Source organism: Paramormyrops kingsleyae, unplaced genomic scaffold (genome assembly GCF_048594095.1).
Source record: "Paramormyrops kingsleyae isolate MSU_618 unplaced genomic scaffold, PKINGS_0.4 ups111, whole genome shotgun sequence".
In the NCBI taxonomy this organism is placed as follows: domain Eukaryota; kingdom Metazoa; phylum Chordata; class Actinopteri; order Osteoglossiformes; family Mormyridae; genus Paramormyrops; species Paramormyrops kingsleyae.
Genome location: NW_027326049.1, coordinates 5,603 through 32,940, shown reverse-complemented (window position 1 = coordinate 32,940; position 27,338 = coordinate 5,603). Strand labels below are relative to the sequence as shown.

General features: G+C 45.0%; 2 protein-coding genes across 2 annotated transcripts; one reads left to right on the top strand and one right to left on the bottom strand.

The window, feature by feature from the left end:
* Window positions 1-3,856: 3,856 nt before the first annotated feature.
* Window positions 3,857-8,918, top strand: LOC140586976 (calcium-binding protein 2-like). Its single transcript, XM_072708532.1, has 5 exons — window positions 3,857-3,941; window positions 4,665-4,799; window positions 4,909-5,018; window positions 5,908-6,069; window positions 8,820-8,918. Exons 1-5 carry the CDS (start codon window positions 3,935-3,937, stop codon window positions 8,916-8,918), a joined length of 513 nt encoding a protein of 170 aa, XP_072564633.1. The 5' UTR covers window positions 3,857-3,934.
* Window positions 8,919-9,665: 747 nt separating this feature from the next.
* On the bottom strand, window positions 9,666-17,200 carry LOC140586974 (interferon-induced very large GTPase 1-like). Its single transcript, XM_072708530.1, has 4 exons — window positions 16,920-17,200; window positions 16,357-16,629; window positions 14,914-15,189; window positions 9,666-14,477 (listed from the first exon to the last, which is right to left on the bottom strand). The coding sequence occupies exons 1-4, from the start codon at window positions 17,113-17,115 to the stop codon at window positions 9,787-9,789; spliced, it is 5,436 nt and encodes a 1,811-aa protein (XP_072564631.1). The 5' UTR covers window positions 17,116-17,200; the 3' UTR covers window positions 9,666-9,786.
* Window positions 17,201-27,338: the final 10,138 nt, after the last annotated feature.

Genomic DNA, 27,338 nt, shown 5'->3' with positions numbered 1-27,338 from the left:
GCGCCTCAGCACTCAGCAAAACCGCTCTGTTACTCTATAAGGTCCGTCACTTCACGATTGAGTTTCTGTTGTTCCTAAACACTTTCACTTTGCAATAATATCATTTACAGTTGACCATGGGATGTCCAACAGGGAAGAAATTTCCCAAACTGACTTATTGCAAAAGTGGCATCCTGTGACAGTACCACGCTTGAATCTACTGAGCTCTTTGGAATGACTGATTCTTTGACAAATGTTTGTTTTTGTACACCTATGGCAATGAGTTTGAATGTAACACCTCAATTGACACGCCCAGACAGGTGACCACGCCCACTTAGGCGGGACACAGCTGTAACCACTTTGCGCAGACTTCACCACCGCATAAAAGCGGTCAAGTCCGAGAAGGCGGTGCGAAGTATTGTTGCCATTGTCTCTAAAGCGCCTTACTGAGCACTCTCTTGTCTGTGGTTTCTCTCGCCTTCCCTGCCTGTCCCACCTTCCCTGGATCCCTCGTCTCCCCGGCTCCCACCTGTTCCTGCCTCTCGTCCTTCCGGTCCCCTCATCTGGTGTGTCCATGTAGGACTGACCACCCCGGCTTCTGATCCCTTTGGACCGTCCCCAACTACGTCGTGTCTTGGCAGAATAAATCCAAGGTCTTGAGCAAACTGGGTCCTGGGTCCTGTCTCCGCCCGAGGCTTGACATCAATTCAGTGATTAAGAGGTGTATCCCAAAGGTTTTGTCCATATAGTGTAGCACTAACCATCAGAAAATGCTGCCTGTGTTAGAATGAATTAATGTTACATGAATACCGATAGCAGCACCATTTCTCCCGGAGCTTATCGATATTTCAGTACTGACCAGTCAGGAACCGTTACCTATTAGTACCAGTTGTTGATACCGTTCCCTCCCGCAGTGTGAGAGTCCTACTAGAGGTGACCCGCATCACGTAGCTGCTCTGTGCCGCCAGTGGCAGCATGGGCAGTATGAGCATAGGGCGGCATCCTCTGAGGGTAGAGTGGATACTCCCTAGGCCTTGAAAAGGAGGACATATGGGGGGGGGGGAGAGTGTACATCGCAAATCTGTTCTCTCCTGGCACTGCAGAGTGCGTGAGTATGTCTGCGGTCTGCGCCTGTATCACATGTAGGATTGACCGTCATGTTACTGAGGGTGTTTAATAGGGGAGGCTGGGAATTGCACACTTCAATGGATATTAAAGGGGTTGCCAGATCACTTCTGGGGGTGGAGATTTATAGTTCAGGTGATTCTTGTCAATGATTCATTGCTTGTTGGTGGTGGGCAGCGTGTGGCTCAGTGGGTTAGGACTCTGAGCCTTTGATCGGAAGGTTTCCAGTTCAAATCCCAGTGCCAGCAGACTGATGCAGCTTTTAGGTCCTTGAGCGAGACCCTCGATCCTGAGGGCACTGCAAACTGACCCACCCACACTGTGACCCTGTGACCCCCCAGCTCATCCTCACCTATTGGTGTCTAAGGGAGAGTAAGATGGGGGAGGTGAAAAGAGAATTTCCCCACAGGGATGAATACAACATCATTATCTTATTCTGAGTTTATTAATTAACTAAAGATTCAATCCGAATAGTTCATTGTTTAGTTGAGTGATAATCGCTCATGTTTCCATTTGGCCTTTTGATACCAAGTTCAGTAGGTGATTGTTGGGCACAATGTCCTTATTGCTGCCCTGCTTCATGGAAAGTGTGTCATGGCAGAAAAAAGGCTGGGAAGCAATATCTTATTGGACACATTGTGTAGAGGTGCCTGCAGTGTCCATGCCTACTACCACTGTAACCTGAGGCTGGATTTTAATGATTAATTGTACCATTAACCACGGAACACTTCTGAATTGGGGACATTAAGTTATGTTCACTTATCTATGTGCCCTTGCCAAATTTTAAGATAGAATGTTTGATTAAAAAAACATAGAAATAATTAAATCTTTTATTAAGTAAATTTCATCAGTCTTGCGTTTGACTAGTTAATGACAAACTCCATGCTTGTTACTGTTACTCTCATTCCTCATTTGTTTCCATAACGTTTGCTGCTCTGAGTGTATGATAGGTCAGTAAGTGCAGTAAATCTTGCGTAACATTGCTGCCTGTGTGACACACAATAGTGTTTATAAGTATTAGGTTGGGTCTGTATGAATAATGAACTAGTTCATTTAGGAACCACTAAAGGAAGGAAAATGCAATGAAATAAGCAAAACAATGATGTTCTTGGACTTGTACTCATCTAACATGCTGTTATAACATGCGAGCCCCCATAAAAGCACAGTAAATGTGAAAAAAAGATCCAGTTATTGATTATTACAATGTTAATTATTGTCATCATATACCACAAATGTTGTGTTCAACCCTTGTACTGTGTGTATAATAAACCACTATAAACAAGTACACAGAACACATTGTATCACATCAGCATCATTATGCTTACTTAAGGGAATACATTACTCTGCATCATGTGCTAACAGCACTTAAGGACCATTGCGCAGTCCTTAATCATATCCAAACTCAGTAGAAAACTCAACTGCGCCGTTTCTGCGTTTATACCACCACCTAGTGGAAAAGTAGTGTATATTTTACCGCAATAACAGAAATTCAGCTGCTAAGGATATAGAGTTATTCCAAAATTGAGAAGTAGCCTAGATACTATAAAACAGTAGCACAGAAAGAGAATTTAAACCCCCTCTGATTATAAGGTGGCTGGTTCAACACTAATGGTTGTTGTACTCTAGAGCTAGGGACATGCAGTATGTAAGGGTTACTGTTTGACAAGCTATAACTATGTCATAGAAATGCAGTGAACACCCTTGCCACCAATCAGATTCAAGAATTCCATAGCACCGTGATATAATTGGTTATATGGCTCTAAAATGTGTATCATACCCAGCCTAACTGTGTAATAACATAACCAGTTTTGGTGTGTGTGACCATCTTCAGTGTCCAAGTTTAGTGGAGAATTATTGGGATATGTGAAGCATTTTGCACATTGTGTTTCAGTGTCTCTGTAGGAAAACTGTGCATGCGCAGTATATTTCAAAATAAATTCTGACCTTATGTTTGCTCCCTCTTGCACATAAAACCCTAAATGATTCTGATTCCCATCAGACAACCCCACTCAGTAACTGGGTCTTGGGGTTACACTGGTGATTCCTGTCATTGCACATGTCCAACCCATAATAATTAGGATGTTAAACTCTGTTTAGGAAAGATGATTGTATGAGTAACACTTTCCAAGAAATTGTTTATGCTGCACAGGACACAAGTGAATTGCTGAAACACTTTCTGTGTCTCCTCCTGTATTTCCGGAGTGTGTTACTTGCTATAATAAGTGTAGTTTGTCATCGTTACAAACCTGGGGTTCCTTTGCATGCACATGCAGTGTGTTTGTCTCTCCATTACCTGTGTTATACTGTGCTTGCATGCATCTGTAGTGCTCTGCTTGTGCGCACCGAGCCGTCTGCCCGTCTCACCGCCGGTCTCTCCATGTGTCTCTCCATCACCTGTGTTATACTCTGCCTGCATGCGTCTGTAGTGCTCTGCTTGTCCGCACCGAGCCGCCTGCCCGTCTCACCGCCGGTCTCTCCATGTGTCTCTCCATCACCTGTGTTATACTCTGCCTGCATGCGTCTGTAGTGCTCTGCTTGTCCGCACCGAGCCGCCTGCCCGTCTCACCGCCGGTCTCTCCATGTGTCTCTCCATCACCTGTGTTATACTCTGCCTGCATGCGTCTGTAGTGCTCTGCTTGTGCGCACCGAGCCGCCTGCCCGTCTCACCGCCGGTCTCTCCATGTGTCTCTCCATTACCTGTGTTATACTCTGCCTGCATGCGTCTGTAGTGCTCTGCTTGTGCGCACCGAACTGCCTGCCCGTCTCACCGCCGGTCTCTCCATGTGTCTCTCCACAATCACTGAAGGACAGGGAACTCCAAGAGGACGAGATGGAAGGTACTTTAAGAATCTTTACAGTGCAAGTTGTGACCTGTTTCCTCTGAGGCTTTTAGATAGAAACCATGTGTTTGCCCAAGCATGGGGGCGGGGGGGGGGGGGGGGGGCTAGATTATGGCCACAATCGTCTGAATTTCATCCGGACAGTCAGGTTCCCCAGCCCTCTCCCAGTCCAGACAGCTGTTGGGTCTCCTCCTCCTTTTGGTCCCTCTTCCCTCCTGTTTCACTCCCCTGTACAAGCCCCCCCCCCCCCCATCAAGAACTAGCGCCACTCTCCCTCCATACACAAAAAATTTACAATAATTTTTTTAAGCTGTTATCTGAGATATCAAATAACTGCATAAAAAAAATATTGTAACCACGGTCATTTATGTCTTCCCTAATATTTGTGTGACATAGCCCCCGACCCGTCAGCCCCCGACCCCTCAGCCCCCGACATTCAACAACTTTTTCATGGGTTTCCTTCTGTTTGACCCTTTGTCATCTTTTAATCTTTTATCATATTGGGTCCCCAATCTAGACCAATCCAATTATGCTCCAAATCTTTTAGGGTCCCTGTCACTCAGAGGCCCTTGGAATTGTCCTGACTCCCCCCCCCCCTTTACAGTGCCCCCGCCCGTGTACTTGGTGCTCAGCAGACCACACGGCGCATATTCACACATTGTGCACATTTTGGTTTCCGAATGTTTACCTCTTGCTCTCTCTGCGCTTCCCTTTGCACAGAGCTGAGGGAAGGCTTTAAAGAGTTTGAGTATAAGAACAAAGGCATAGTGAAATGTGAGAGCCTGGGAGAATGCATGAGGACCATGGGCTACATGCCGACAGAGATGAGGCTGATCGAGCTGAGCGAGACCCTCCGTAAGTGTGGCAGCCAGAGAGTGGACTGAGTGCCTCTTTGCATGTCATGTTTTTATCACTGGTTGGTTCGTCTGCAGACTATGTCACGTTGGCTGCCCCTGTTCTGTAGGCAGCGGCAAAGTCGACTTTGAGGACTTTTCAGATCTCATGGGCCCTAAGGTGGTGGAGGATACTACCCACATGATCGGGATAAGAGAGATGAAAGAGGCTTTTCAAGAGGTTGGTCCTTAACATCCACTATGAGTCGCTGATCCATGACTTTCGATGTTCCTGTGATCCTGTACTGGATAAACGGTTATGGAAGAGGGATGGATGGTTTGATGGTTTCTATTTGTAATTCACAGCATATAATGCTACCTTTAATTTGACAGATATATTATGTGTGTGTGTACGTGTGTATATATATATATACACATTCAAAAGTTTGGGGTCAAATACTTAAAAAGCAAATACTTAGAAGTACTGTGTAGACGTTGTTAATGTTGTGGATGACTATCTTAGCTGGAAATGGCTGTTTTTTAAGTAATATCTACAGAGGCCCATTATCAGCAACAATTAATCCTGTGTTCCAGTGGAATGGTGTGTTTGATAATGCAAGTTTATCATTTTAAAAGGTTAATTGATAATTAGCAAACCCTTTTGCAATTATGTTACTGCAGATGAAATTTCATCAGATTACCTCAGCAAACTAACATCTAGAATGCTGTAATTGCTGCAAATGGAGGATTCTTTCACAAAAGCAAAGCTTGAAGAACACAATTATTATTTTAATTTCGAAAATAGTTATTTCTAACTTTATCAATGACTATTTCCTATTTATTTAGCTATATTTCCTATTCAAACTCATTTCATGTTTGTTTTCACCGAAAACAAGGACATTTCTAAGTGTTCCAAGCTTTTGAAAGGTAGTGTGTGTGTGTGTGTGTATGTGTGTGTGCAATTTATATACAAGATTATCTACATCACATGCAAGATTACAATTTCTTTTTTTTTGGTAGAAATTGTATTTGTGGGACACTAGGCACCAAACAGACATAGATTAGAGAGCTTTGGCATTTTACGTTTTGTTAAACCTCAGTACACGTCCCCTTGATTCCCTTTAACTCAGATCGACGCAGATGGAGATGGGCAGATCAGCGCTGCGGAGCTCAAAGAGGCCATGAAGTCGCTGTTAGGGGAGCAACTCAGTCCTGCAGAGCTGGAGGAGATCCTGCAGGACGCCGACCTCAACGGTGACGGACAGATAGACTTTGAGGGTGAGGCGTTCGCCGTGACTCTTATGATGTCATCGTTATTAGCCTTGTTCATCTCATCTGTACCTGCTTGCAAACCAATCGCTATAATTTCTCCATGTCAGGTTAAGTACGTATACACTCACCTAAAGGATTATTAGGAACACCATACTAATACGGTGTTTGACCCCCTTTCGCCTTCAGAACTGCCTTAATTCTACGTGGCATTGATTCAACAAGGTGCTGAAAGCATTCTTTAGAAATGTTGGCCCATATTGATAGGATAGCATCTTGCAGTTGATGGAGATTTGTGGGATGCACATCCAGGGCATGAAGCTCCCGTTCCACCACATCCCAAAGATGCTCTATTGGGTTGAGATCTGGTGACTGTGGGGGCCATTTTAGTACAGTGAACTCATTGTCATGTTCAAGAAACCAATTTGAAATGATTCGAGCTTTGTGACATGGTGCATTATCCTGCTGGAAGTAGCCATCAGAGGATGGGTACATGGTGGTCATAAAGGGATGGACATGGTCAGAAACAATGCTCAGGTAGGCCATGGCATTTAAACAATGCCCAATTGGCACTAAGGGGCCTAAAGTGTGCCAAGAAAACATCCCCCACACCGTTACACCACCACCACCAGCCTGCACAGTGGTAATAAGGCATGATGGATCCATGTTCTCATTCTGTTTACACCAAATTCTTACTCTACCATTTGAATGTCTCAACAGAAATCGAAACTCATCAGACCAGGCAACATTTTTCCAGTCTTCAACTGTCCAATTTTGTTGAGCTCGTGCAAATTGTAGCCTCTTTTTCCTATTTGTAGTGGAGATGAGTGGTACCCGGTGGGGTCTTCTGCTGATGTAGCCCATCCGCCTCAAGGTTGTGCATGTTGTGGCTTCACAAATGCTTTGCTGCATACCTCGGTTGTAACAAGTGGTTATTTCAGTCAAAGATGCTCTTCTATCAGCTTGAATCAGTCGGCCCATTCTCCTCTGACCTCTAGCATCAACAAGGCATTTTCGCCCACAGGACTGCCGCATACTGGATGTTTTTCCCTTTGCACATCATTCTTTGTAAACCCTAGAAATGGTTGTGCGTGAAAATCCCAGTAACTGAGCAGATTGTGAAATACTCAGACCGGCCCGTCTGGCACCAACAACCATGCCACGCTCAAAATTGCTTAAATCACCTTTTTTTCCCATTCTGACATTCAGTTTGGAGTTCAGGAGATTGTCTTGACCAGGACCACACCCCTAAATGCATTGAAGCAACTGCCATGTGATTGGTTGATTAGATAATTGCATTAATGAGAAATTGAACAGGTGTTCCTAATAATCCTTTAGGTGAGTGTATGTTAATGAGGAAATGTAAAAGTTTTATCTTAAAATTACCAGGAAAAATAACGAAAATGTAAGCTGTATTTCTATGTATAAGAGAAAAAGCACTGATCTCTCTCTCTCTCTCTCTCTCTCTCTCTCTCTCACTCACACACACACACACACACACCTGTTGAATTACACTGAAATAATCCACCTGTCATTTATCTTTCAGAGTTTGTTCGAATGATGTCTCACTGATCCTTATTGAAACATTATGAACTGAAGAAGGAAAAAATCAAGGAAGGAAGTTAAAGAAACCCAGACAGGAAACAGCAAGCGAAAAAAGAAAAAGAAAATTCAGAAATATGTCATTCAGCCCAATATTATAAATCCCACATTGTCACTTAATAAATGATAAGATAAACAATAAAAAAGATACAAGAAATGCAGATAAAATATGGACAGCCAGTTAAAAATGCACAGAATTACACAAATGTATGCCGGTCTATGCTAGCCTCAATGCTCATGCTAGCTAAGGGCAGTTGATTGCAGTAAAACAACTTAATAATTGCTTAATTGTCAAGGAAAGAATTATATCTTGAATGGAGAAGCTCATTTTGAACAAATCCCAGCTGACGAGCTTTATGTGGGTTGTGCGTACTGTACCTTATGTGTTGTGCAGTGAATTACTTTGTCAATAAGATTGTTAAAAAACATTTCTGTTTTCAGTATTATTAATTGTATTATTTTCAGTTAACTATTTTTTGCTAGCCAGTGATTAGTAACTTTACCTTTGTTGATCTTGTGGGGTTTATGTGCATTAGTTAAATAAATCAGTTTTAGCAGTAAGCATTATCTTAATGAGTGCAGTGTTTCCTTACACAATGGTTAATGTAGACTGCAAATTAATGACAGAATTGTGTATATGTTCAGTCTGGTCTAATAATACCCAGGTTCTAAGTGACCACACCTCATAGGCTATGTGTAACTGTCAATGTCTGTAACACATTTCATATTGTGGACTGTCTTATAATCCTATTTCAGAAAACGCAATCGCACAAAAATTTTCCAATTTCAGTCGTACGCACACATTCAGCAACACAGGCAGACCATAGTACTGTGAATATTATCCATATGAATTAACTTCTGTATCACATACATATCAGAACCAAGTATTTATTTAAAGCGCTAAGTCATACATGCATATTTAGTAATTATATACAATGAGGGTAGGTGTCAGAGTGCACATGACACAGACATATATCATTTTTACACTCTGGCATTATTATACTGCAGATTCAGGGTGTGGTGCTGTTGTCGCGTCCCCAGCGCTGGGGGTTTGGATCCAACCCCCACCCCTATGTGTGTGGGGTCTGCATGGCCTTCCTGTGCTGCACAGCTTTGTTTGGGTGAACTGCTGCCTCTGAATTAGCTCTAGTGCGTATGTGTGTGTCCCCAGCCCCGTGTCCTGCGATGGGCCGGCGTCCCGTTCGGCGTGTCCCCAGCCCTGGGCTACCTGGGAGAGGCTCCAGGCCCCCGCGACCCTCTGCTGGATTAGTACTTAGAGGATTAATGGATCCATAGATGCAATTGTCAAACCTCATTTTTTGTATTATTTTATTAATCCAAAGAAAAAACTACTGTTATACATTCACATACATTTAATTAGCAGATGCTTTTGTCAGAAAATGACGTACAAGTGAGGCAGCACATCACACACACACAGTTAAAGGAATCAACTAGGTTTAAATACAGCCAGGCTGAGCTTCTAATTAATACTCAATAACAGGTGTGAGTAGTATCACAGCAAGAGCTATTCAATTTCAAACAACAAGAACCTAATATGACTATTCAATCACTGTTATGCTCATTGTCTGTACTTGAAAAACATATTTTTTTATGGAAAGAAAACAGAAGGTAAATGGAAACAAGAACAATTAGAACAGAATGCCTTTACTGTCATTGTCAATTTCAGTCTATATATTTCATCATATTCTCCAATGAGACACACAGACAAGCAAGAGCAAAGTTTGGGGTCAGAACACTGATTCAGCCATTTATCTGGCACCCCTGAGAAGATGGGATTAAGTACCCTGCTAACTACGGGATTTGAACCGGTGACCTTCTGATCATGGAGTCTTAACCCACAGAGCCGCACACCACGCTGGTAAAGTTTAAGCTGCTAACATACAAAAATTTTTTATACTGTCATTACAATTAATCACTGACTATATTACTACCTGTTCAGATTTAAAACCAACACAGTATTAAATTTGGATAAAAATTCAGCAGTGCAGGATGATGTACAACTGACATAACAAGGGAAATCTGATGGCTATTTCTTTCATACGATGACATAACTGTTTCCATGCATTTTATAAATCACTTGTCACCGTAACAATGTTTCCCAAATAACATTAACCAGATTATTCGATTATCATCCTGTATGCTTCTTCCAGGCTTTTCAAGGCTTCATTCTTATCTATTAATTTCCAGCTTTCAGGGATATCAGCTGGTTCAGCATTAAATTCTTTGGCAAACTGATCATTAAATGTAGCAAAGACATACTTCCAGTAGTCTGAGGCCTCAATGCTTGTGTCAGGCTGAATGAGCCAGTCAGGGAAAATCTTCCGGTAATCTTTGTATGGATGAGAATTCCATGACGTTTCTGAGCACTGGAATTGTACTTCACTGGCAACGTCGGATGAGCACACATTAGTGACTAGTTTTCGAGACTTAACTGATCTGTATTGTCCGGTACCTTGAGGTCGGTGAATGGATGCAAAGTGCTCTGAGTGATCCTTACCTCCTGCCTCACAGGGAGTTTTGCAGAAGGGACACTGCTTTCCACAGCCAAACACCCTTCTGAACAGCTCATTCTCAGGCTTGAAGGGTAGGTCTGTCAGTACTGATTCCACATCCTTTTGCTGTTCAAACTCAGCTCTCAGTATCTTTTCCATTTCCTCCATGATGGATATAAGGCATCTAGAAAAATCCATAGGGTCTGCCTTGTTTAAAGCCATAAATTTATCCAGGGCAGCTTTGGGAATGACAAGTTCCTTTTCAAGTTTTGTGCAGATTTCTTGAATGAACTGGCAAATATTCCCACTATTTCCACCTCTGGCAGACGTTTCATCCTCAACAGTTTCTTTTATCTTCCTGATAATCTTGGTTTGGTGACCAACCACTAGGTCACAAAGCCTGTTGTGATTTTCTGTGAAGCTCTCCACTATTTTCTCTAAAATCCAGTCTTTCACAAACTTCTCATACTGTTGAGTGTACTGAAGGAAATATTTAAAATCATTTTTCAAAAGCAGATCTTTGAGGACAGAGAACTGGAAAAAGGAGCGGGTGCTGAAGTCCATCGATTTCTCTCCTGTCAACATTTCATCCACAATATCTGGGCCTACAGAATTGGCAGCATATTCCTTGATGGCAGGACCAAGGCAGTAGGTGGCAAACTCTTCAGCCTTCTTCTGACACTGGTCTGTTTTATAAAACAGGTCCTTAAAGTCAGAGCCGTACTGGTCCTTAAACTCCTCCAAGCATCGCCGAGGGTCATTTACTCCAATAAAACAATCGTGCATTTTCTGGAATTCCCTTGCTGCAAACCCACAGATGTGTATCTTCACAGAGACCTCAAATTTGTCACTCAATTGCAGATCCTTCTCACTCTCCAGAGTGTCATCTATCAAACGCAACAACTGTGTGGTGTAAGTGTCATGGTAATCTGATTTTGTTTTCACTTTTTCATTAATAAACTCCTGGTTCTTCCAGATGATACGATCTGCCAGTTCTTGTGCCTTCCGCTTCTGCTCATCCCCAAAAACACGTTTGTAGGCCTTCTTTAAAATACCATCATCATTTTGTACTTTGAAAGGTCCTTTACCACAGTCATACAAGGTAACATTTGATAGTATTTCATGCACATGACCTCCTTTTCTAGTCAAGTTGGCCCTTAATTGACGGTAAATGTCTTGACCAATATTCTGTCTCTGTAGGCCTGCAAAAGAAAGCTCTTTCACAGTGTCGTCCCACATCTTTTCAAATTCCAACAGAAGCTGTTCAGATGACATTTCAGTTTTGATTTCCCTGCATCTGTCAATTAGCTCTAGAACCTTCCGCTCCATGGTGTCTGTGTGCTTCTTTCTGACAGTGTCCAACTTGAGCATGCCCTTTTTGATTTCCATTGCTGCCTCTATTTTGTTTCTCATAGAATTCTGTGTCTCTCTTGTCAGGATCTTGGCAGAGTTCAAAAAATCCTCTCTGTACTTCTCCACCAAATAAATGTGGTTTTCTTTTCTTTTATAATATTCAGAAATGTTGTCCAAAATGATCTTCTCTTGCTGAGTGAGCTCCTCAGCTAACTCTGTTTTCAGCTCGCTCAGTAAATCCTCAGCAGTGAGCGAAGTCCCAGTTTGTACTTTGCCAAAGTTCGACACTTTAGTCTCAGCTTGTGACAGCCATGAGTACATGTGCTTCCTATAAGCCCACTCCCACTTGTTGAACTCTATACAAAGCTTAGAGTAGGCATCAGCCACAAGGCTGTTGCGAAAGCTGAAGATGAAGTTCTCGTACTTCACTGCGTTCCATAAACTCTTGGTCCATTCAAAGAATTCAGCAAATGTGTGTGTTGGGGTCCGGCACTCATTGAAGGAAGTAATGAGGCTTTTTTTGAAGTCGCTTACAGACTCACTGTAGCCTGCGTTCACTGGAGCCATGGGAGGGTTACCATGCCAGAGTCCAGGGATGTACCAGTTGTTCTTTTCTGGGTTGTATTCCATGATGTCTGTAAATGTTTTATTGCTTCCCCTCTTTTCCATTTTGGCTGCCGTTTGGGTCATCTCATTCAGCTGCTCCAGAAGAAGCTTCCTGTCTCTGAGGTTTTTGTCATGGGCTGACACATCTGCGACGTTCTGGTGCACAAACTGGCAGCAAGGCTTTTTCCCCACTTCCTTCATGCGCAGAAACGCATGAACAACAATCTGCAAGATATCTTTCATCTCTGTTGAGTTCTCCATGGCTATGTTGATGACTGTAATGTCACTCAGGCCTACCACTAGAGTAGCCAGCTCATTATCATGCTCATAACTTTCAGCTAGTTGGGCCAACTCTGGCGATTTCAATCCTTCTGTGTCAATGATCATGACATAGTCACATCCAAGTTTCTTTCTGAAATCCTCCTTCACCCTGATAAGCAGCATGAATGCACCTCTCGTACACCGGCCACTGCTGACAGCAAACTGAACTCCAAACATGGTGTTCAGCAGAGTGGACTTCCCAGTACTTTGGACCCCCAGCACTGTCACCACCCTGATCTTACTTTTCCAGGCTGTCAGATGCTGCAAAGCTTGCATCACAGCCGACACCCACCGAAGGGGAATGTTTGATGCATCCCCATCTACTAGCTCCAGTGGAAAACCTTCCAGTAGCAGTTCAGCACACAGTCGCGGCAGCTTCTGCATCTGTTGTCGAGCCGGATCGTGTTCAGGAAGAGAGCTGGCAGATTCGTACAACTGGCCCATCTCTCGCAGAAAGTGTTCAACCCCCAAAGAGCTGCTGGATATCTGCCTGTCCAATTTAGCAATGAGCTCCTTATCTTCAGGAGAGTTAAGGCACTTTTCCTTATACTTCTCTCGGAGGCGAGATAGGTTTGTACGTGATATGGTGTCCAAGTTGATCCTCATCCATTTGAGGAAATAGGGTCGGTCCTCTTTGGAACTTGAAATTGCATAAATAAAATGTAACATAGCAGCAGACATATCGAGAGCCACCTGCTGCTTCCTCAGGTTCTGTTTCATTTCCACCAACTCACTCTTATACATTTCAATGTCTCTATCCCCAGCTTTGGTCAGCCTGCATTGCTCCTTCTCTAGTTTAGTAAGTTCTTTCCAGATTTCTCCTTGCAAAGGAAGTTGTTTTTCCTTGAAATCTGGTATGTCAGTTATTCCTGATGTAATATTATCTGCCATTTTCTTCCCATTTTGACACTGGGTGCAGTCTTCATCTACTGGGATTCCTAAATCCTGCGCAATAGCTGACATGTCTACAATGTTCATATTATGTGAATTTTTCTTCAGTAGCTTACTTACAGTCATTCGCAGCTTGTTAACAAACTCCGCGTCATTCATTCCAGAGTGTTTGATGAGGATGTTCTTTGGCTGAAGCTGGAGTTTGGATATCTGTGTTTTAAAGTTTGTCATACTCAAGCTCCTGACCTGTGAATTACTGACTAAGAACAACTGAGACCTAATGCGCTGGTCACAGAGCACCTCACAGCCATGGCTAAAGTCATCGCAGAACACAAAGACTGCTGCAGATGTTTGACAGAGGAAAAGAAATTCAGTATGAAAAGAACTTATGTCTCCATGCAAGTTGGATACAGCAACAGGCTCAGGAAAGACGTCAATGTTCTCGTTCCCACAGGGCAGATACCAGCTAATTTCCACCAGGCCATTAGAAATCCTCCTTTTGGTATCACCACATACCATGTTGTCGTGAACAAAAGTGTCATGGTACTGTTGAGGGTTGCTCAGAACTTGGTTCAAAATGTGAGACTTTCTCAAGCTACTGCTGCCCAGTCTGACAAAAGATACCATGGGCAGCTTTGAAAGCACAATGCTGTTCTCTACGAATCCTTTTGGATCCTTCAGGGAATGTGGCCTGAACTTCTTTACAATGTCCCTCATAGCCCAAAGCATCAACATGCACTGGTGTCCGTCAGAATTGGGAAGCAGAAGAGGCACAGCATACTGGCACATGGACATCTTCAAGGTCATTTCCTGTTGAAGGAAACCATCTGAACACAGGAAAAGAGCTGTGATGACATCGAGGGGGTTGAGCCTATTGCTATGACCCTGAAGGTCTCCCAGATCCTCTAGAAAGCTGTCCAGGCTCTGGAATTCTGTGTCCTCATTGCTCGTGCACATCCCACTCCTAGCAGTCACATTTACCATCATTAGCTTCCTCAGAAAATACCATGGCAGAGATTTGACGGACTGGACTGATTTATCGTTTACAGTCTCACTGGTGATCTCCAGCACAGTACTTAGTGTAAGTTTTTCCTGCAGGTAACTTTCCAGTCCCAGGTCATATATCAGCTCACCCTGTAATGTTTCTGTAATTAAAAAAAAGAAATGAACAAAATTTTCAAAAATCATGAAACACAAACAAACTCTGGAAAGCCTAAATAATTCTACACACAGAGATAGTCAAGTAGAGTAAAGTATTAAAATAAAATAAAAATGTTACGTGAAACTGTCGTAAATTAAAAATTTGGCTGGAATAAAAACCATAATATGGCAGAACACCAAGCCTAGAACCCAGATATGTTCTAGATCCTCCCGTGCAGAAGGTCCAGAAAAACCTGGTCCCAAACTAGAACAGGCATTATGAGAAATATACAACAAATAAAAAACAAAGGCAAATTGTCCACTGTACCTATAAACCTCAAACAAACAGTCTTATATTTTTGCTAAGTTGAGGTGGAGACTGATGATCAAAAAGCAACGAACTCCCAGATTTACAAAATCTACCTTGGTGAATGTACCTACTTGTGGACACGCAGATTGAAATTTCTCTGCTTCGGCTTCCAGTCTGAAGCACTGTACCAATAATAAAGCTGTACTCTGTTCCAGGTTTCAGATCCCACAGAGTGACTGTATCAGCACTGGATTCCAATTCCACTGATTCTTGCTGCTCTCCATCACAACCGTAGGTGACGATGTACTGATAACTGAGGTCTTCCATGCCGGCCGGCCTCTGCCAGCAAAGTGTCACTGAAGTGCTCCTCACTTCCTCTGCCTTTAAGCTCACAGGTGGAGATGGTTCTGAACAAAACACAGGAGACAGGAACTGGATCCCATGTGCTACTTAAACCAGGACTTGTCAGTTAAGTTATCAGCTCAAACTATTTCTTTTAATAGATTTAAATGTGCTTTACACGATAATGTTGCATGATATTAACACAATGACCTGAGCCAAATACAGTACATGAGCAGTTTGGCTTCAAAGCCGTTTCTAAATCATCGAGGGGCAGAAATTTAATAGTTTGTTAAAGAATAAAACTTAGCTTCAGTGGCTTCAATGACTGTGTGTTTTACATAAAACAGCAAATAATCTGACTGGACAGAAAATGCAGCTAATGGCATTAAAACATCTTCTCACCTGTACACACACGAGCAAATGCACACTCGCTTTGGCTGTCATCGGTCCCAATAGTGACCACACTGAATACATACTCTCTGCCCGGAGACAGGTTCTCTATGGTCACACTCCTGTCTTTCACGTTGAGGTGTTTCTTCATCCCTTTGAAGTCCCAAGTAACCATATACTGCTCTGGGTGGCCCAGCATCTCCACTGGTATCTGCCAGCTCAGAGTCACAGAGTCCGGGGACACGTTGTCGATCCTAAGATCATGTGCTTGGGGGAAATTTGATACAGACAGAGTTACCAAGTATTCATTTATTTATGATATATTTAAAAATTAACCATTAACCTGACATAACACATATCAGTCAATGTGAAGAAATTGCAATAACTAACTCTTTCATCTTCGGATCATTGGATCTGCTATTCTTATGTTGTGAAACTTCCCTAGTCAATACTGTAGTTCAATTACTTATATTAAAATGCCAAAAATGCTATGTACATAATTTAAGGTAAAACATGGGCATTTCTTGTTAAATTCAGTCAAAAATGAAACCAGAGACATGTAAGACACTATGTTGCTCCCAAATCACTAATTAAATCAATGCCCTTTGACATTGTACATTGGGAGCTTCCTACAAAGGATGATGAAATAAAAATGTCTTCTATAACACACATAGCATAATTAATCATATTCACAGCATTATAGCTCTCACACAACTTATGACAGTCTCCTAATCATTATATTCCATTAAGAAGTTAATTCTGTATAATGGCAGTCTCAAAGCCTGCAGCTTTGAAACTTGCTTCATCAATACACCCCTCACGAACAGACCAAATTGACGTACTTGTGCAGAATGTTGCGCAGGCTGGATCACTCTCCAGTTCACTGTCTTCTATTACAGTGCACACAGTGACCTCGTACTCCGTCCCGGGTCTCAGGTCAGACAGCACCGCATGGTTCTCCTCTGTGGTGATGGACTTGCTTGGTTGGCCAGTGCTCAGCCAAGTCACGATAAATTTATGAGGAATGGCTTCCATGTCTGATGGTTTCTCCCAGCCAACGTTAGCAGAAGTTGTATCCATGGATGAGACAGTCAGACTTTGTGGTGCTGAAGGTTCTGATTGTGAAAGGGAGAGACGTCATAGAAGCAAAATCTGAAACTATGAAGGTATTAATCTGGGTCAAAACTCTACAATCTTTATGGAATTACAAGACAAATTGCATTTCTGCACCTGGTGCAATGTTCAAATCGTAAAACAAAGCTTTAAACACGATAGACTGAACTTTTAAAAAAATGCAATAAAACATGTTTTGCCTTCAAAAACATGGTACGAGACTCACCAATGAAATTTATAATAAACAATCAAATTCCAGTCATACTGAATGCACCCTGACGAATGTACCTACTTGTGGACAGAAAGATTGAATTTTCTCTGCTTCGGCTTCCAGTCTGAAGCACTGTACCTATGATAAAGCTGTACTCTGTTCCAGGTTTCAGATCCCACAGAGTGACTGTGTCAGCACTGGATTCCAATTCCACTGATTTTTGCTGCTCTCCATTGCAACCGTAGGTGATGATGTACTGATAGCTGAGGTCTTCCATGCCGGCCGGCCTCTGCCAGCAAAGTGTCACTGAAGTGCTCCTCACTTCCTCTGCCTTTAAGCTCACAGGTGGAGATGGTTCTGAACAAAACACAGGAGACAGGAACTGGATCCCATGTGTTACTTAAACCAGGACTTGTCAGTTAAGTTATCATCTTAAATTATTTGTTTTTATAGGTTTAACTGTGGTTAACAGAATGTTGAATTATGTTAACACAATGACCGAAGCCAAATACAATGCATGAGCAGCTTGGCTTTAAAGCCGTTTCCAAATCATTGTGGGGCAGTAATGTAATAGTTTGTTAAAGAAATAAAACTTAGCTTCAGTTTTTTACATAACACAGCAAATAATCTGACCGTACAGAAAATGCAGCTATTGGTATTAAAACAGGTTTGGCTAATAACTCTCTGTACTTGCATGCCACTGGAGTGAACAGCTACAGCACTTGGGAAGGAGTCTCAGAGAGTTTTATCAGTATCTCTGTCCTAAAGTGGATGCTCTCACTTATATGGAAAGAGATCAGTAACAATGCATGTCATGTTACTCTCCAAAGGGACACAAGATGGAAAAACAAGTTAATATACCCATCATTTAAACCCAGAGCTCTGAAAAGCAAAGCAAATCTTCTCACCTGTACACACACGAGCAAATGCACACTCGCTTTGGCTGTCATCGGTCCCAATAGTGACCACACTGAATACATACTCTCTGCCCGGAGACAGGTTCTCTATGGTCACATTCCTATCTTTCACGTTGAGGTGTTTCTTCATCCCTTTGAAGTCCCAGGTAACCATATACTGCTCTGGGTGGCCCAGCATCTCCACTGGTATCTGCCAGCTCAGAGTCACAGACTCAGGGGACACGTTGTCAATCGTAAGATCCTGTGGTTGGGGGAGGTCTGATACAGACAAAGTTACTAAGTATTGATTTATTAATGATTTATTTAAAAAATTACCATTAACCTGACATAACACATATCAGTCAATGTGAAGAAATTGCAATAACTAACTCTTTCATCTTTGGATCATTGGATCTGCTATTCTTATGTTGTGAAACTTCCCAGGTCAATACTGTAGTTCAATTACTTATATTAAAATGCCAAAAATGCTATATACATAATTTAAGGTAAAACATGGGCATTTCTTGTTAAATTCAGTCAAAAATGAAACCAGAGACATGTAAGACACTATGTTGCTCCCAAATCACTAATTAAATCAATGCCCTTTGACATTGTACATTGGGAGCTTCCTACAAAGGATGATGAAATAAAAATGTCTTCTATAACACACATAGCATAATTAATCATATTCACAGCATTATAGCTCTCACACAACTTATGACAGTCTCCTAATCATTATATTCCATTAAGAAGTTAATTCTGTATAATGGCAGTCTCAAAGCCTGCAGCCTTGAAACTTGCTTCATCAATACACCCCTCACGAACAGACCAAATTGACGTACTTGTGCAGAATGTTGCGCAGGCTGGATCACTCTCCAGTTCACTGTCTTCTATTACAGTGCACACAGTGACCTCATACTCCATCCCGGGTCTCAGGTCAGACAGCACCGCAAGGTTCTCCTCTGTGGTGATGGACTTGCTCGGTTGGCCAGTGCTCAGCCAAGTCACACTGAATTTATGAGGAATGGCTTCCATGTCTGATGGTTTCTCCCAGCCAACGTTAGCAGAAGTTGTATCCATGGATGAGACAGTCAGACTTTGTGGTGCTGAAGGTTCTGATTGTGAAAGGGAGAGACGTCATAGAAGCAAAATCTGAAACTATGAAGGTATTAATCTGGGTCAAAACTCTACAATCTTTATGGAATTACAAGACAAATTGCATTTCTGCACCTGGTGCAATGTTCAAATCGTAAACAAAGCTTTTAACACGATAGACTGAACTTATAAAAAAATGCAATAAAACATGTTTTGCCTTCAAAAACATGGTACGAGACTCACCAATGAAATTAATAATAAACAATCAAATTCCAGTCATACTGAATGCACCCTGACGAATGTACCTACTTGTGGACAGGAAGATTGAATTTTCTCTGCTTCGGCTTCCAGTCTGAAGCACTGTACCTATGATAAAGCTGTACTCTGTTCCAGGTTTCAGATCCCACAGAGTGACTGTATCAGCACTGGATTCCAGTTCCACTGATTTTTGCTGCTCTCCATCACAACCGTAGGTGACGATGTACTGATAACTGAGGTCTTCCATGCCGGCCGGCCTCTGCCAGCAAAGTGTCACTGAAGTGCTCCTCACTTCCTCTGCCTTTAAGCTCACCGGTGGAGATGGTTCTGAACAAAACACAGGAGACAGGAACTGGATCCCATGTGCTACTTAAACCAGGACTTGTCAGTTAAGTTATCAGCTTAAATTATTTGTTTTTATAGGTTTAACTGTGGTTTACAGAATGTTGAATTATGTTAACACAATGACCAAAGCCAAATACAATGCATGAGCAGCTTGGCTTTAAAGCCGTTTCCAAATCATTGTGGGGCAGTAATGTAATAGTTTGTTAAAGAAATAAAACTTAGCTTCAGTTTTTTACATAACACAGCAAATAATCTGACCGTACAGAAAATGCAGCTATTAGTATTAAAACAGGTTTGGCTAATAAGTCTCTGGACTTGCATGCCATCGGAGTGAACAGCTACAGCACTTGGGAAGGAGTCTCAGAGGACGTTATCAGTATCTCTGTCCTAAAGTGGATGCTCTCACTTATATGGAAAGAGATCAGTAACAGTGCATGTCATGTTACTCTCCAAAGGGACACAAGATGGAAAAACAAGTTAATATACCCATCATTTAAACCAAGAGCTCTGAAAGGCAAAGCACATCTTCTCACCTGTACACACACGAGCAAATGCACAATCGCTTTGGCTGTCATCATTCCCAGTTGTGACCACACTGAACACATGCTTTCTGCCCGGAGACAGGTTCTCTGTGGTCTCACTCCTGTCTTTCATCTTAAGGTGTTTCTTCAGCCATTTGAAGTCACAGGTAACCAGCTCTGCCTGGTCCAACATCTCCATTGGTATCTGCCAGCTCAGAGTTCCAGAGTTGGGTGTCACCTTGTCGATCGTAAGATCTTGTGGTTGGGGGAGTTCTGGTAGAGACAGAGTTACTAAGTATTGATTTCTTTTAAACAAATAATCAAATCACAAATCAAATGTCACATCATTTGACACTAGGCATGGGCAACTGAGTGAGTGACTTGCATAGAAAGACTTACAGCAAATTTAATTAAATGCAAATCAAGACCAGACAATAGTGCAATTGGAAGTGTACAGGAAATGGCAATATACCGCATTGTGCAAACTGGCACAACAAATGCAATAAACACAAAGAAGGCCATATTATTGAGTATGGGTGGTGAGTATGAATATGGGCCCTCATACTCAGAGGCAGACTTCACAATAAGGCATGTTTGTATTATACGGTATATGAAGTCATATTTTCATTGTAATATATGCAAAACAAAATATTATATTTGATACTGTAGACCACGGTCATTCAAATCACAGTCCTCGAGGTCTGAGCACTGCTGGTTTTCCAGCCTTCCTTTACCTGTCAGTCAGGTGTGAAGCCTCTGACCAATCAGAATCAGTAATTATTAAACTAACTACCTGGGAGAACTGAAAACAAGGCCTGGATTTGGAATCGAGGTCCAGATTTGAAGAACCCTGTTGTACAGTAGACTGTAGTGCTCTGCGCAACTGTGAGTAAAGGATGTCCAGAAGTTATAAATAAGAGCATAATCAGGCATTTAATAAATTAAATGAAACGCAGTTTCCCCAGCGGGCCGATGCCTGTGATGTATCGCTCAGCTGTTAGGCCGATGATGCAATCGCGATGATGCAGTTTCAAGGTACCCCAAAAGTTTCAAGTTAAGCTTTACCACTGCTGCAAGAGTTCACAAATGTTTTTTTTTTTTTAAATGTTTCATAAGAACATAAGAAATTTACAAACGAGAGGAGGCCATTCGGCCCATCAAGCTCGTTTGAGGAGAACTTAACTAATAGCTCAGAGTTGTTACAATTTTATCTAGCTCTGATTTAAAGGAACCCATGGTTTTAGCTTCCGCTACACTAGCAGGAAGACTATTCCATACTCTAACTACACGCAAATTTGTTTTAAAATGTTCTCCCACTAATTTCCACTTATGGTCACGAGTTCTAGTATTTAAACTAATATTGAAATAGCCATTTGGCTGAACAGCATCCAGACCCGTTAGAATCTTATAGACCTGGATCATGTCCCCCCTTAGTCTCCTTTGCTCAAGGCTGAACAGATTCAGCTCAGCTAACCTCTCCTCATAAGACATTCCTCTAAGACCAGGAATCATTCTCGTAGCCCTCCGTTGCACCCTTTCTAAAGCAGCAATGTCCTTCTTAAGGTATGGTGACCAAACCTGCACACAATATTCTAGGTGGGGTCTTACCAAAGAATTATATAAATGTAACATCACCTCCCTTGACTTAAACTCCACACACCTAGAGATATAACCCAACATTCTATTGGCCTTTTTTAATTGCTTCCCCACACTGGCGAGAGTGGGACATGGAAGCATCAACATACACACAGAGATCTTTCTCATAATCAGCTACCTTTATTTCAGTGGAACCCATAAAATATCTGTACTTCTGTTCTGCTCCCTGAATGGATTACCTTACATTTATCTGTGTTAAATTTCATCTGCCAAGTATCAGCCCAGTCGCTAATTAAATCAAGATCCCATTGTAGCCTCTGTGCTGCTAGTTTAGTATCTGCTAAAATTGAACCCTGCGGTACCCCACTATGAACGCAGGCCCACTGCGACATTGTGCCTCTAATAACTACCTGCTGCCTCCTGTCCGTTAACCAGTTTTCGATCCAAGCTGCCACAGTTCCTAAAATCCCTGCAGCTTTGAGCTTAAGCAAGAGCTTTTTGTGGGGGACAACATCAAAGGCCTTCTGGAAATCTAAGTAGATCACATCGTAGGCCTTTTTGAGATCAATTTCTCTTGTAGCTTCCTCAAAGAACTCAAGTAGATTAGTTAAACAGGACCTACCTCTCCTAAATCCATGTTGGCTATCCCTCAGAATGTTATTTGAATCCAGGTAATCTACCATTTTCACTTGGATTATAGCTTCCATTACCTTTCCAGTTGTGCAAGTTAAACTGATTGGCCTATAATTTTCTGGATTACATCTATCCCCTTTTTTTGAATATGGGCGTTATATTAGCATGCTTCCAAACTGAAGATACCACACCAGCAGATAAGGATTTCTGAAATAGTAAAAGTTAAAGGTTGGCTAATAATAGCCCTCATCTCTTTTAACCCTCTGGGGTCTATTCGTGATACGAATAGAAAACGTTTTTACAACTCGACTACTGTCACGCCCCGCTCCGTCCGCTCCTAGTGTGTGCCACGCCCCCTCATTATCCACGTGTGCTTCCCCGATTGTGCCCAGCTGTTTCCTGTTTCGTTTGCCTAGTCTTGTGTATATGAGTCCGCGTCTCCCCATGTATGCCAGATCCGTCATTGTATTGTCCGTACCTGTCCGTCTGTCGTGGAATAAACCCCATTTACCTGACTTCCTGGCTGCTTTCGCCTGCTTCCCTGCTCGCCTCCTTTGCCTGAACGTGACAGAATGACGGATCTCCCCGAAAGCACGAAGCAGCAGTCCGAGCACCACCGGCTCGGACTGCTGCAAGACTTCGTGTACTGGCAATCCCAGCCCGAAGTCCAGGAGGACCCGGTAGCCCTGGAGCTGGCTAGCCGGGGCCGGGACCTGCTCCAGAAGGAGCGCCCAGCCGGGCAGGAATACCCGCTGACGAGGGCACGGAAATGCCTTCGCCGCTTGAGCCAGCGCATAAAGAGCAACTGGGAGAGGCGGAGCAGAGAGCTGGCGGAAGAAGCCCCGATGCTCTTCCTGGGAGCTTGCTCTCTGCTCCCCGCCTGGGAGGACACCGCTGCCGCCTACCCGCTCAGCCCTGCCGGTAAGCCTCGGCTTACGGAGAAGCCACCTCCGCTGGAGGCTTGGTTTTATCGGCCGGAGCGCTTGGGTCTAGGCGGGATACGCGCTGTAAGGGACGCTATTCCACGGGTCTCGAGAGCCCTTAAAGGGACAGCGCCAACGCGCTCGGCACCCCTCCTGCCTGCTCCGGACCTGGCTGATCCGGATCTGCCCGCGGCTGCGCCTGCTGCTGCCGCCGCCGATCTGCCCGCGGCTGCGCTGCCTGCTGCCGCCGCTCTGCCCGCGGCACCGCCTGCTGCTGATGCCGCCGCTCTGCCCGCGGCACCGCCTGCTGCTGCCATCCTGCCAGCAGCTCTGCTTGACCCGCCTGTCCTGCCTGACCCGCTTGTCCTGCCTGCTGCAGCTGCCGCCGCTTTGCCAGCGGACCCGCCTGTCCTGCCTGTCCTGCATGACCCGCCTGTCCCACCTGACCCGCCTGTCCTGCTTGCTCTGCCTGCAGTCCCTGCAGCTGCCACCACTCTGGCTGCGGCACCCGCTGCGGCGCCCCCTGCTGGCCGCGGGATGGCGGCACCCGCTGCGGCGCCCCCTGCTGGCCGCGGGATGGCGGCACCCGCTGCGGCGCCCCCTGCTGGCCGCGTGATGGAGGCGCCCGCGACGGCGCCCCCTGCTGGCCACGTGATGGCGGCGCCCATCCTGCCGGCAGCTGAACTGCCTGTCTCGCCTGTCCTGCCGGCTCCTGAACTGCCTGTCCTGCCGGCGCCTGAGCTGCGTGAGGTGGCCGCGGTTGCGCCCCCTGTTGGTCGCGTGCTGGCGGCGCCCGCCGAGGCGCCCCCTGCTGACTGTATGCCCGAGGCACCTACCCAGGCGACCCCTGCTGACCACGTGACGGCGGCGCCTGCTGAGGCACCCCCTGCTGGTCGCACGCCTACAGCCGCCTCAGCTCTGCCCGCCGAGGCGCCCCCTGCTGGCCGCACGACTGACGTGCCTGCCGGGGCGCCCCCTGCTGGCCAAGTGACTGCGGCGCCCGCCGAGGCGCCCCCTGCTGGCCACCTGTCCGAGGCCGCATCTCCCGTCCTGCCCTCGGCCCTGCCCGAGGCCGCATCTCCCGTCCTGCCCTCGGCCCTGCCCGAGGCCGCCTCTCCCGTCCTGCCCTCGGCCCTGCCCGAGGCCGCCTCTCCCGTCCTGCCCTCGGCCCTGCCCGAGGCCGCCTCTCCCGTCCTGCCCGCGGCCCTGCCCGAGGCCGCCTCTCCCGTCCTGCCCGCGGCCCTGCCCGAGGCCGCCTCTCCAGTCCTGCCCGCGGCCCTGGCTGCCCCGACTGCGGCCACGCCCGCGGCTCCGGCTGCATCGCCTGCGGCCACGCCCCCTGTTCTGCCCGAACCTACTCCCTCGGGCACCTCCCTCCTGACTCCCTCGCCCTTGCCCCGACGAGGCCAACGCCACCTGGGACCCCGCCTTTCAGTGTCCCGTAAGGGACGGGGACACAGGCGTCGGGTCCGGGTCCCGCCCTCCCTGCCCCCTGGCTCGCCCGTTCGGCCCCTGGCTGTGGCTCGGTGGCTGCCTGCGGGTCCTCCGGCTCGGGGTCGGCGGTCGCCGCCGGGTCCCCCCCTGGATCCTCGGTGCCTGTCCTCGGTCCCGCCTCCGGGTCCATGTTGGTCGCCTCCGGGCCCCCCTGCTCCGGCTGGGCGTCGGACGGCGCCTTCCCCGGCTTCGGCTGCGCCTCCGCCTGCCGCGGCTTCCCCCTCCTGCCTGCCTTCACTGGGTTTCCCTCCTGCTCCCTCCGTGTCCCCTCCGTCACTCCCTCATCCCGTTCCCTTGGCCCCTGGGTGGTCCCCTCCTGCTCCCTTCTCCCTCTCCCCTGCGGCCCCTCCAGCCGCTGCCTGTCGCCCGTCTGGGCTCCCTCGTGCTCCCCTTGCTCCTCCTCCCTTTCCCTTTCTGCCTCCTGTCTCTGCTCCTCTGCCCTCTGTGTCTCCTCTGTTCACTCCTGGCCCCTTCGTGTCGCCTGTGGGTGTTCCCTCTGTGTCCCCCTTCTCTGTTTGCCTGTCTGCGTTTCCTGTTCTTTGTCGTGTCTTGTCGTTCTTCTGGTCCCTGTTCCTGTTTTGTTCCTCTGTCCTGTTTCCGGTCCCCGCCTTTGGTTGATGTTTTGCCTTTTGTCTTCCAGGTCCTGTTCCCCGGTTTCGTCCCGTCCGTCGCCTCCTCTCGGGCGCGCCCGGTGTGCGCGCCTTTGGGGGGGGGTTATGTCACGCCCCGCTCCGTCCGCTCCTAGTGTGTGCCACGCCCCCTCATTATCCACGTGTGCTTCCCCGATTGTGCCCAGCTGTTTCCTGTTTCGTTTGCCTAGTCTTGTGTATATGAGTCCGCGTCTCCCCATGTATGCCAGATCCGTCATTGTATTGTCCGTACCGGTCCGTCTGTCGTGGAATAAACCCCATTTACCTGACTTCCTGGCTGCTTTCGCCTGCTTCCCTGCTCGCCTCCTTTGCCTGAACGTGACAACTACTGTGTATAACTAAGGCTGATGTGGTACAAAGCCTAGCTAAGCTCAAAATAAATAAATTGCAGGGCCTTGATGGCATCTTACCTATAGTTTTAAAAGAGATGAGGGATATTATTAATAATATCCCTCATCTCTTTTAAAAAGAAATCAGGGGGGATGGTGAATTTTATCGTTTATCAGACATATTAGGTATGTTACAAAAAAATCCAAACCCCCCATATAACAGAAACTGACTAACTGAATTTGATAGAGAACTACATGACAAACAGAATGACACCAAAATCATTGAAATATCTTGAGAAATAAGGAAGTTATAGCAATTATAGTGGCGGAAATAAGTGGTAATTTTTCCCTTTTGTTCTTAATGTATTTTAAACAAAGGCTGTGATCTTGCGTTGAGAAATTTAAAGAAATTGAATAAATTGTGTAAATAATTTAAATAAATTTAAAAAAAATAATCAATTTGTTTTATAAGCTGTTTTAGTGAAAAAAGCCCTGCAGGAATGCACAAAATATAAGTGAAAGATCTCTCATAACAAACACACTTGGTCATCTACAATATAAACAAACGCGCTTGACGAATCAGGTTGCAGTATAGCAGTCACGTGACCTCTGGGGCACCTCATTACCGTGACCGCTCAGTTGGGAATGCTTTCGTTCGCAAGCAAAACCATTGACTTCGCAACTAAGAATTGTCACGAAATTTCACACAGACATGGTTGAATAAATGATATATCAAATCTATAGGATTTTATTAAAAATCTATTTACCTCTAGTGATTTTGAAGCGATGCCTTTGAGAAGTAATTTATCGGTAATTTTGCAACGGGAAAACGAAACACTTCTGACCAGTCAAAAACAAAAATTCGAAATCGAGGTTGTGACGAAAAATGTGAACCATGTCATCTATAAGCGTGTGCTCCTGGAACTTTAAAGATAAACCCACCGTTCAATTTTTTCCGCGGCTATGCTATTCCCCGCATCCACCAAACTCGTGATGACGTGAACACACCTGCGCGGAAGAGCGGCGCAGCGGGAATCGGGAGATTGTAACATACCTAGACATATTTATTCGCATTATTCGCGCGTGCCCTCTCACGTATTTTACTCAATAGACCTATGCATTCATTGATAAAATAGCACAAGGGATGGAACGGGGGAGATGTTCATTTTAGAAGGGGGATGATTTTGACTGTTTTTATTTCAGGGGGGATGTTTATTTCAGGGGGGAGTTTGATTTTGATCATTCTATATGTAGTTTTGGTTGCAGTGCTTCATTTTGCAGGATATGTGAGGTGTTTTGCTCTTTGGGTGAGGTGTTTTTCGTGAATTGTGCTAAATGATTTGCAACAATGAGCCTTGTTGTCAAAATTGTGCTTTAGCAATTGTAAAATTCAATTCAATTCAATTTTATTTATATAGCGCATTATCACAACATTACATTGTCTCAATGCGCTTTACATTTCTGCCACGTAAGGACCCCCCAGTGAGTAAGCCAAAGGCAACGGTGGCAAGGAAAAACTCCCTAAGAGGAAGAAATCTTGGGAGGAACCAGACCCAAAGGGGGAGCCCATCCTCCAGGGGCCGGCAGATGAGTCAAACAAAACAAGATGATATGACTAAGCTAATACAGGGGTTGAAATATCAGTCTCAATGCAGCGGCCGACCGGTGCAGGCACGGGGTGCTTGATGCACGATGGCAGGATTAATAGAGGCACAGCCGCAGGGAAGGATGGCGAGGCATCGTGTTGAGCCAAGGGCAGG

Coding starts and splice junctions, on each gene's coding strand:
- LOC140586974 (XM_072708530.1), bottom strand. CDS start 17,115: ATGGAAGACCTCAGCTATCAGTACATCATCACCTACGGTTGCAATGGA. Junction 15,190..16,356: donor CTGCGCAACATTCTGCACAA/GTACGTCAATTT, acceptor TGTTTTGTTCAG/AACCATCTCCACCTGTGAGC. Junction 14,478..14,913: donor TTCAATCTGCGTGTCCACAA/GTAGGTACATTC, acceptor TTTTAATTACAG/AAACATTACAGGGTGAGCTG.
- LOC140586976 (XM_072708532.1), top strand. Junction 4,800..4,908: donor CGAGCTGAGCGAGACCCTCC/GTAAGTGTGGCA, acceptor CCTGTTCTGTAG/GCAGCGGCAAAGTCGACTTT. Junction 5,019..5,907: donor TGAAAGAGGCTTTTCAAGAG/GTTGGTCCTTAA, acceptor CCTTTAACTCAG/ATCGACGCAGATGGAGATGG.